Consider the following 12047-nt stretch of genomic DNA (forward strand, 5'->3'; position numbering starts at 1 on the left):
AAAAATAGAAGAGGAATGAGAATTCTAAATTCATTCTATGAGGCCAGCATTACTGTGATACCAAAAGTAGACAAAGACACTACAAAAAAAATTTATGGGCCAATATCTCTGATGAACATAGATGCAAGAATCCTTAAACAAAACATTGGCAAACCACATTCAGTAATACATTAAAAGCATGACTCACCATGATCAAGTTAAATTTATTCCAGGGATGCAAGGATGGTTGGTATTTGCAAATCAATCAATAAGATACATCACATTAACAAGAGAAAGGATAAAAACCATATCACCATCTCAATACATGCACAAAAACATTTGACAAAATACAACATCCATTCCTCATAAAAATTCTCAACAAAGTGAGTTTAGAGGGAACATACCTCAACATAATAAAGGTCATATATAAAAAACCCACAGCTAACATCATACTCAGTGGTGAAAATCTGAGAGCTTTTACTCTAAGATCAGGAAGAAGAGAAGGGTGTCCACTCTTGCCACTTTTATTCAACATAGTACTGGAAATCCTAGCTGCAGCATTCAGACAAGAAAAAGAAAACACATCCAAATTGGTAAGGGAGAAGTAAAACTGTCATTATTTGCAGATCCATGAGACTATATATAGAAAACCCTAAAGACCCCATCAAAAAACTACTAGAATGGATAAATGAATTCAGTAAAATTGTGGGATAAATAATATACAAAAATCTGTTGCATTTCTATACACTAATAATGAAGAAGCAGAAAGAGAAATTTAAAAACAATCCTACTTACAATTGCACCAAAAAGAATAAAATACCTAGGAATAAACTGAACCAAGGTGATGAAAGACTTGTACTCTGAAAACTATAAAACATGATAAAAGAAAGATGACACAAACAAATGGAGATCTTCCATGCTCATAGATTGAAAGAATATCATTAAAATGGCCATACCACCCAAAGCAATCTTCACATTTAACTCAATCTCTATTAAAATACCAGCAGCATTTTTCACAAAATTAGAAGAAAGAATCCTAAAATTTGTATGGAACCACAAAAGACCCCAAATAGCCAAAGCAATCCTTTTTTAAAGATTTATTTATTTATATTGGAGAGAGAGAGACTGGTGGGGAGGGGCAGAGGGAGAGAGAGAATATCAAGCAGACTCCCTGCTGAGCATGGAGCCCCATGTGGGGCTCAATCCCCCAACCCTGAGATCACAACCTGAGCTGAAACCAAGAGTCAGATGCTTAACTGACTGTGCCATCCAGGGACGCACCCAAAGCAATCTTGAGAAAAAAGAACAAAGCTGGAGGTATCTCATCAATTCCAGATTTCATGATATACTACAAAGCTGTAATAATCAAAACAATATCGTACTAGCAAAAACAAAACAAAACAAAACAAAAAAACTCAGACACGTAACCTAGTCCAACAGAACAGATAGAATGCCCAGAAATAAACCCATGCTTATGTGGTCAATTAATCTACAACAAAGGATGCAAGAATATGCAATGGGAAAAAGATAGTCTCTTCAAAAATGGTGCTATGAAAACTGGACAGCTACATGTAAAAGAATGAAATTAGACCACTTTCTTACACCATACACACAAAGAAACTCAAAGACCTAAATGCAAAACCTGGAACCATAAAGCCTCTGGAAGAAAACATAGGCAGTAATTTCTTTGACATCTGCTGTAGAAACAGTTTTCTAGATATATCTCCTCCAGCGAGGGAAACAAAAGCAAGAATAAACTACTGGGACTACACCAAAATAAAAAGTTTTTGTGACAGTGAAGGAAACAATCAACAAAATGACAAGGCAACTTACTGAATGGGAGGAGATATTTGCAAATGATATATCTGATAAAAGGCTAATATCCAAAATACTTAAATAACTTACACAAATTAACATCAAAGAACCCCACAAATAATCTGATTAAAAATGGGCAGAGGACTTGAATAGACCTTTTTCCAAAGAAGACCTACAAATAGCCAATAGACACATGATAAGATGCCCAACATCACAAATCATTAGGGAAATGCAGATCAAAACTACAATTAGATGTCACCTTACACTTGTCAGAATGACTAGAATAAAAAAGGAAAGAAATAAGTGTTGGCAAGGATGTGGAGGAAAAGAGACCCTAGTACACTATTGGTGGGAATGTAAATTGGTGCAGCTACCATGGAAAACAGTATGGAGGTTTTCCAAATAATTAAAAATAGAAATACCATATGATCCAGTAGTCCTACTACTGGGTATTTACCAAGATACATGCACGCTATGCTTATTGCAGCATTATCTCCAATAGCCAAGATATAGAAGCAACCTATATCTATCTATTGATCTATCTATCTACCAAATATTATTCAGCCATAAAAACTAATGAGATATTGCCATTTGTGACGACATGGATGGGACTGGAGGGTATTATCCTAAGTAAAATAAGTCAGACAGACAAATACCATATAATTTCACTTACATGTGGGATCTAACAAACAAAACAAGCAAAGAAACAAAAATACTAAACTCATAAATACAGAGGAACAAGTTGGTGATTGCCAAAGGGGAAACAATGGGCTAGGTAGTTATATCTGTTTTATCACTTTAGGGGATTAAGAACTATAAACTTTCAGTTATGAAATATGTAAGTCATGGGGATGAAAAGTACAGCACAGGGAACATAATGAGTAATACTGAAATAATACTGTAATGCAACAGATGGTAATTACACTTAATTGTGGTGAGCACTGAGTAATGTATAGAATTGTTGAATCAATATGTTGTACACCTGAAACTAATATAACATTGTGTTAAATATACTTCAATTAAAAAAGGAATAAAGTGAGGGAAAATCAGTTTCATGCCTATCATCATTTACAATGAAAACGTATAGCAAGAAGACAGTGTTAATCAATTTCATCTACTTTTACTGTCCATGTAATGGAGGTGAGATCACCACTCTAATAGCAATATTTTATATTTGTTACCATTGCCTACAACATAACAAGGAAGAAAAGAAAGTGAAAGAAGGCCTCCATCTTCTCTACCCTCCAGATCCTGCTCTTCTGTATTATTGCTACAATAGTTCAATAATATTTTTATCATGTACCATTTTCCTTTAGTCAATAGTCTAGCAGATGGCCATATAGTACATTGTACAAATTTTCATAACAATTGTGTTTGCTTAGGTTAACAGCAGAAAAGTGATCCATTTTATGTGTCCTGAGTCTCCAAATACATCTTTCCAAACATCAGGTGTTGCCTTTAAAATAAGTTACAATTTTGTGTTTCCTAAACTCTCCTGGTTTAGTTTTCATTATTGAATCAATTACATTTCTACAATTCTAGCATAACAATATTCCACACAAAGAATATTTATCATCTAACATATACTGTCAGTTATCTATAACATCTTCCTGTATTTTAATTGTAATGAAGAGTATAAAAATAGTGTTAATCTGTAAATGAACAACTTACTTGCTTTGTGTCAGATCAACTACAATGAGATCTTTTTCCAGAAGTACTACAACAGCATAAGGTTCTTGAAATTCTATGAGTAAAAAATAGAAAGTGGAAGTTTTCATATTTCATATTTTATAAAATCACCAAATTTTCATTTCCTTTATCTCCTTACAAATGTTATTTAAATGATTTCAGAAGACCAAAATATGAGCCAACGTAAGAAGTAACAAAGAGCACTTTGAAAAATACTGTTGTGTTTCTCAGACTTAATGTTTAAGATCATTATAGGGAATATGAAAATGAAAAGTTGAATAGGCATAGAGTTAAACATTTCTCAATAATCATGAGGTGGTGATAGCAGATTATTTGGAGAGTCTGTCACCTCCGTCTCACAAACAATTATCTTATTCTTCCATAACCTTCCATTTTAGATCGATTTTATAGGTACAAGGAGATGTTCTAAGGAAATAGTAGTTCTGCCTTCCTGAGCTGTGATACATTTTCACCTCCCTATGAGAGCAACACTCCTTATACCAAAAAATTTAATTTCAATTCAATGTGATTTAACATGTACTTAAAGATATGTCCCTAAGCGTATATACCTCAAAAAGGCAAGGAATCTGAGGATAGTCTAAGATTTTCAAATTCCTAAACTTTAACCGCCCCCCTCCTTCTTTCAATATGTTCTAGCAACTATTCTCAGAACAAAGGATATATGGAAAATAAAATTGACAAGGTCCTTATTCTCACAGAGTTTACATCCCAGGGATGTATACAAACCATGAAGAACTAAACAAATAAGATAAATTCACAGAATAATGTGAGCTATGAAAAGAATTCTTTTCAAAGTTAATAGTATAAGAAATGACTTGTGGTTGGTGGGAGAGCACTAATTTAGCTATTGTGGTCAGGGAAGACACTGCTTTCCATCTATAATAGGGAATAACAAAGGAAAGGCACAGTTAAAGTGTTCTCAATTTAAGGAAAAAGTATTTACAAAAACATCTTACATACATGATATTTGATTCTCAGCTAGAACAGGTATTACTATTTTTCATTTCATAGAGAAAACTGAAGTCCAAAGAGATTATGAGATTGGCACAAATTTACAAAGCTAGTTAACTGAAAAAGCTGGAACTTTACCTTCTGATTCTAAATTCTCATTTATTTTCATTATTCCAGCAGTTTCTACTAGCTACCTTAAGTAAAGCTCAACAATCACTTGGTGGGAATTTTATTCAGAGTATTCAAGTCTTAGGTGGGAAACTGGAAAAGATGGCCTTCATAGTCCTTCACAAGCCTTTAGAGTCTTGAGAAGCTGTAGAACCTATCATATTTATAAGTCACATGAGAAAAACTAGAAACAGAAACCCCCAAACTGAGGAGTATACCCTTGTTTGGCATGTCTATGTGACAGTATGCAGTCTTCATACTGTTTGCCACCTAATCTGTTCTCAAATTGAGGCTTCTTCCATCTTTCCCTGATCTCTTAGAGCTGTTTTAAGTTTTCAACATTATTTCAGTACTTCTGAATTTAGGGTTTTTAGGGTTTGGGGTTTGTTTGTTTGTTTTTTGGTTTAGTTTTCAGTTGAAGGAACACTGGAGTTCTATACTATTACATTTTTTCTTTGTCTTCTCTCCAGGGCAATCAATGATTGGGAAGCAACTGCTACAAAAATAAAATAGCTGAGACACTAGCATGAATAAGCAAAATTCATAATCATTTTAGGTAGTTATATCTATTTTATCACTTTAGGTAGGTACATCTCTTAGATTAGTATTGTTTCTTTTCAAATAATAAAAACTGGTAGCAAAAGTTTCACCTTTGTAGAAGTACCTGGTGTACTGTAGTAATCTCTGAATAAAAAGATTTCCTTAGGAGTCAGTTAGTATTAGGTTCAATTTTGTGTCTATTATTTATTAACAGTTTGATCTTAAGCAAATTCATTAACTTATTAGCTCAATTATATTAATTCAATTTCTTTATCCATTGATATGGCAAAATAATAACTACCTTAGACTATTATGAAGATTAGATGTATATGAAGATGTTTAAGGCAAAGCCTGGCACATAGTACATGCTCAATAGATGCCAACAGTATCACTGCCTCTATTAGATTGGTTTATTTTTGAGCAGGCTCAGTATTTTAACCTTAGCCCCCTACAGGTAAAAAGCTCTATAACAATTACTATTTCTCTGAAGAGAAATGCATTAGTTATGATGCTTGTAGAGGACCAGATACAGTTAAATGTAAATGTGAAATTGATGAATTCTGAGTACAGTTACTTAGTTACTCTGGACAATACCCCCTGAGATAAGAGGCATTTGTGTTCTTTGAAAAGCAAGTTGAATTGAATTGTCAGATGTCACAAATGATTTATCAATATTAAAAACTGTTAATAAATTTATTTGTGTAACATATGCGTAAGATTTATCACTATGTGGCTGCAAAGAAGAATGAAGTTCCATATTTGCTAGTATGGAATCATACTCAAAATACACTAAGTGAAAAAAAGTGTAATATGGAATAGCACATGGAATATGTTCTCATTTGCACAAAAAAGAGATAATGTATACATAGATAAGTACACTTAGGCATATGCATAAACTTTTTGGGGAAATACATAAACTTAGAAATAGTCGCTTCTGGAAGGGCAGTAAGTTTTCATTATATACTAATGTGGATTGTAGGATCTTTTCTGTCGCTTTCATGTATTATTGTTTTAGCCAGAAATAGTTAATAAAATACATTTATATTTTACTGAGTAAAGTATTTCTCTTAGCTCCTGACAAATAATAATTCCATTGTCATTATCACTACTCTGAAAAACAAAGACATATATGTGGCTTGGAAGTGATTAGACATAGTTATAATATATTTATAATTTACTTAATATTATTAGAAATTATCCTAACATTTCCACTGATGTGTAGAAACTTATACAGACACACACACACGCACATAAAAATGTGTGGTTGCAGAGATCAAACACTATCAGTCTCTATTACTGGCACATATATTTTTCTCTAAGCTCTTTTATAGGGGGCATTTTCCTAAATTCAGCTTTTGGTCGTCTGTTTGTTCTTTGTTCCTTTATCATTCATTCTCATAACTCCAAAGAACATCTATATTCTGATAATTCATAAATAAATATTAAAGACCTTTTCTTTCTCTTTTTCTGCTGACTCTACTGACTTATAATCAGACTTATCTTCTTCTCTTTCCAAAAACTGTTATTATTGCATATGAAACCATTATTCTTTTTTTTAAAATTTTTATTTATTCATTTGAGAGAGAGAGAGAGTGAGCATGAGCAAGGGGAGGGGCAGGGGCAGAGGGAGAGAGAAGCAGGCTCCCTGCTGAGCTGGGAGCCCTGACACAGGGCTCAATCCCAGGCTGATTGAGCCACCCAGGCACCCCTGAAACCACTATTCTTAAAATATGTTTGCTTTAACTCATCTGTCATGTCACTCTCTAAACCTAACTGGTGACCAAATTCAATGGGTTTCCTCTTTCCATTCCTACAGGCAGCCCCGTATTTCAGATCTTGACCATTTTAATGAACATTGTCACAAAAGCCTCCCAGCTGGAATCTGGAATTTAAGATTTCAATGTCTGTTCAAACCCATAAACTCCTTTTTGGTAAATTTTACTAAAAGCATTGCTTTCTTTCACCTTAATATTTTCTCAAAATTCTTCTGTAGTTCCCTATTTCCAAATACCTCTAAAAGGCTTTCAATTTTGGGCGCCTGGGTGGCTCAGTTGGTTAAGCGACTGCCTTCGGCTCAAGTCATGATCCTGGAGTCCCGGGATCGAGTCCCACATCGGGCTCCCTGTTCAGCAGGGGGTCTGCTTCTCCCTCTGCCCTCTTCCCTCTCGTGCTCTCTGTCTCTCATTCTCTCTCTCTCAAATAAATAAATAAAATCTTAAAAAAAAAAGGCTTTCAATTTTTTCTCTAAGTTGATCTCACTCTAGCAAACCTTACAAATTCTAAAACCTTTACTCAATATCCTTTTCAAATGCCAAGTCATTCTTCAAAGTCTACCTAAAGCTTATTTTTCCATGAAGCTTTGCGAGAATATTTTAACTATTGACTATCTTACTAGCCTGTGAATTAGTATATTATTTAAACTCTGACCCATATAACTCAGCACTTAAGTGTTATATTTTTTAAACTTAAGTCATAATTATCTCTCTCATCCAACTAGATTTTATGTGATTTGACATCAGAGATCAGTTTCATACTTCATCGGTATTCTCAATAAATCCTTGTAGTACTGAGACCATAGAAGCATCCAATAAATATTTGTTGATTAATTAACAACACAGGTAACTTGTCTGTCCCAGCAACTCTGGAAATAAAGTGCCTCATTGACTGTTATTTCATATTAATTTATCCCATCTTTAAATATGAAACTAAAGAATTTAAATCAAATTAATACAGTTGTAATAAAACAATTTATAGATCTTCATAGTTACAAAGTGTGCTCATTTTGGCCTTCCAATAGTCATGTGGCATTATTATTATTCTCTTTCTAAAAATGATAAATCTAACTCATAAAAGTAAAATGATTTACCCAACCAAGGTCACCCAGCTAGTGAATGACAGAGCTAAATCATAAAACCAAATACTGTGCCTCCAAGTCTAGTATTCTTTCTCTTATATATGTTCCCTCTTGAAATTGTAGTTTTATATATATATGTACATACACACATACATACTATGTTGTTTTAATCATAAACTCATATTTTGCTTTTTATGTTTCACCCGTCTCAGTTTTTAGATTACTAATATATTTCATTATTATTAGATTTCATTATACAGTTTGCACATAAGTTTAGTTTTTATGTTTACAAAAAGTCTTTATATTCAGGATGCCTCTCTCCTCCCAAAAGCCCTTCTAAATTATTCTCAAAATTGAAATAAATCACTAACCACACATCAGCAATCCTAGAATAATCAGAGGTGCTGCAGTTGCATCTGAAGCAAAGCCAGATGTGAAACAGATGCACTACCACCAGAGTTATAGATCACTGATATCAGGTAAGTGCTTTAACTTTGATTAGTTTTGGAATGGGATGGGTGGAGCTGGTCTAGGAGAGGCTATTAGGAGACCTCAGTTTCCCCAAGTGATTTCACCCCGGACCCCTATCGGACCCTCCCAGCTCAGCTTCCACCATCCTTATCAAAGTTTAAAGCACTTACCTGATATAAGAACCTGAAACTCCAGCACTGCTGTACTACATCTGTCTTACTTCCAGTTTGTCAAGTAGGTACAGTTGCAGAACCTGCTCCAGCACCTGTAGCTCACAGTGTTGTACCACAGTGGATGTCAGCTGCCAAAACTAAAAATATTTAAGCTTAATTTCATTAGGAACTTACTTCAAAAATGATTTTCAACATTAATAGTTTCATTTTTTTTTTTTTTTACTTACCATTTGGATAGGGTGTTTCACATAAAGTAAGAAATTCAACAATAGGATGATCCATTTCAAGCACTGTAATTGCTTTTCCATGCATGATGGTTAAACTTGGTCTTCTGCAAGCTTTGTCATAGGACAATCCACCAGAAAATATTATGAATGGTTCACTACATAGAAAAAAAAGTTAATGAGATTGAGAAGTCCTTTAAGATGATACAACATCATAGGACTGAGCTAATGAAAAATAAGTTTGGTAGGGATTATACACAACACAATTTGACAGCAAATATCTTTCTTAGTCCAAAATATCTCACCCAAATGACTTACTATTCTACCATTTCCCTTTTTCTGGTTGTGAATTCTTACCATTAAAATTACTAATGAATCAGTCTAAAGGTGATGAGGTATGTTGGGGAAAAGGTAGAGAAGTTGGAGGGAAATAGAGGTACTCATTGAGTCAAAAGGATATCTCCACATGTATTAGTTGATTCCCAAAACTCTATATCACTACCATTAGAATATTAAGCTATGTTAGTTGATCATATTAACCATTTGGCATGTGGGGTCCAAAATTCCTAAGGGATAAAGGAGGCAAATTTCAATATAAAATTAAATGCAACAATAGCAAGCCCAGAGTGGTAGAATGTAACATGAAAATTCTATGTAATGGAATATCTGTGGGAAAGGGTTATGATAAAAAGATGGACAAAACTAAGACAAAAAATGTGATCTTCCCAATTTTACCTTGGGTCAGCCAGTTCTATTTAGCTACTAAAACTAACATCAAACTTTTTATGCCCTGTTAGTTGCAAGATACAATTAGATAAATTGAGCGGGGCTGAGATGACTATAAAATATTACAGCTGTCAGAAAGTTATGAAAGTGTCATAACTTTTCACTTTTCTCAAATTAATACCTGTATCCCTAGTTTATGTATATAAAAGAAAATATGTTGATGAAGTATATTTAATAAGTAAATACCAAACTGAAAGTATTCTCCAAAAATTTTTTTAAAAAGAACTAGACACTTATTTTACCAAATTCTTTGAGAACATATGCTTCTCTAAATAATTCATTTCCATCTATTCACTAAAGAATCTACTAGTTTCTAAAAATCACTTTATAAATTTCCCTTTCTCTTTCATTTTGTACTGTACATGGTACCAAACATTACCAATGGGACATTTGCTAATCTTAGCCTGGCTATATAACAAGAACAAAAAAGAGCTTTTTAAAAAGTTTCCATTAAAACTTACATATAAAGTATCTATACTGATTTTTATTTATAATTCTGTCTTAATGTTTTAACATAAATATTTGAGTTGTAAGCTAAATAAGAAAAAATACTCTAATTTATTTTCCTTGAGTCCTATATCAGTTGATGTTAGTCTTGCTTCAGTAATTTGGCATACTAAATTACCAACCTAGTAATGGTTGTACTAAGCAGCAAGTTTTTTCCTATAAAATAAATGCTTGTATTATTAAGATTTTTCCAGATTTAAAAGTCATTTCTAATGAAATGAGTAAGTGTTTTTGCACCTTTTTGTGTTGCTTTGTTTTACAACAAACGTCATGATTTAGAGAACATATTATCTTTTCACACATATTGAGGTTAACTATCTGCTCCAAATGTTAATAAGGTCATAAATATCTATTTTTTCCATGTAAAAGGGGGTGAAGTTAATCTCATCTCCCCTACTGCTAATCCAAATATAGGGTAAGAAGCAATTTACTCTCCCCTTTTTTTTTGGTAAGCACACTGGAAAATATGTCCTTTCTACTATTGGAAGAAAGCAAAACCTTTTCTGCTTTTATTATGACTCCGCATCAGACACTGGGTCTAAAGTTAATTGCTGATATATATGCACTTCTTTGTAAACTATTGAATGACTGAACAAAAAGTTAATTCCTCAGGAAATGCTCAGGAAACCACTCATGAATAATTGCATTAGATACTTAATTATCACATTAAATTCTCATAAGTATAATCCTCATTTTATTAATGAGGTTAAGTAACAACTAAGCAGAAAAACCCAAAAGAAAACAGATCTGTCAGATTTCAAAGTCTATTTTCCTAAACAGTGATCTATACTGCCTGTAGCAGATAACTCTGGGATTAATGCAGGTGAACTTGTTTAGAGTCAAGCAGCTATGGAGTGGAAGGATAAAGATTCAAATCCAGACTCTAAAGTACATTTTTCACTTCTAGTCTAATGTTTCTAAAACTGTGGAATATAACTTTAAAAATGCTCTGAAAAAAAGTTTTTTTAAAAAAGATTTTATTTATTTATTTGTCAGAGAGAGAGCACAAGCAGGGGGAGAAGAAGGAGAAGCAGGCTCCCTGCTTAGGACCCTGGAGTCATGACCTGAAATGAAGGCAAACACAACCGACTGAGCCACCCAGGCATCCCTGAAAAATAGTTTTTAATTTAAAATTTGATAGACACTTGCACACCATATCTCCCTTTTGAAATTTTATAATTCAGGCCATATAGCAAAGAAAGATTCTAAGAAACTATACAGTAAAGAATCCGATTTACTTTTATATAACCCAGATTTTCTTAGATCTCTCAAATATATTTGATTACAGATTCCTATTTTTCCATGAATACAGTTAGTGATCAAAGGAACACAATTTGATAAATGTTATACCACACTAAACTGACTCCTTTACTACAAGTGTATCTGGGCACACTGATCAGATGGATTATTACAAAAGAAATAAATAACTATATAATTAACAATGTCTTCATACATAAAGAAAACATCAATACAAATTAAAAATTAGTTTTTAAAGATTTTATTTGTTTATTTATTTGACAGAGAGAGCCAGAGAGCACAAGTGGGGGTAATATCAGAGGGAGAAGGAGAAGCAGGCCCCCCGCTGAGCAGGAAGCCCAATACAGGACTTGATCCCAGGACCCTAAGATCATGACCTAAGCTGAAGGCTTAACCAACTGAGCCACCCAGGCACCCCCAAATTAAAAATTATTGACAACAACTTGGATAAATCCTAAAGGTATTTTGTTGAGTGAAAGAAGCTAGGATCAGAAGGTTATGTAATATATAACTGCATTTATATGACATCTTAAAAAGGCAAAACTACAGTGATAGAGAACAGATCAATGGTTGTCAGGGGTTAGAAGTGGAGAAAAGTGCGACTATAAGGAA

At 33.4% G+C, this 12047-nt stretch overlaps 1 protein-coding gene across 1 annotated transcript in view; it reads right to left on the reverse strand.

The window, feature by feature from the left end:
• STXBP5L (syntaxin binding protein 5 like) overlaps window positions 1-12047 on the reverse strand; it is a 428660-nt gene that overhangs the window by 164065 nt on the left and 252548 nt on the right. The window contains exons 11-12 of the mRNA XM_035000065.1: window positions 8889-9043; window positions 3466-3538 (exon numbers count right to left, since the gene is read on the reverse strand). Coding sequence (XP_034855956.1) covers window positions 3466-3538; window positions 8889-9043 — 228 coding nt within the window. The remainder of the gene's footprint in view (window positions 1-3465; window positions 3539-8888; window positions 9044-12047) is intronic.

This window comes from Mirounga leonina, unplaced genomic scaffold (genome assembly GCF_011800145.1).
Source record: "Mirounga leonina isolate KUSES-001 unplaced genomic scaffold, KU_Mleo_1.0 Mir_115, whole genome shotgun sequence".
Classification (NCBI taxonomy): Eukaryota; Metazoa; Chordata; class Mammalia; order Carnivora; family Phocidae; genus Mirounga; species Mirounga leonina.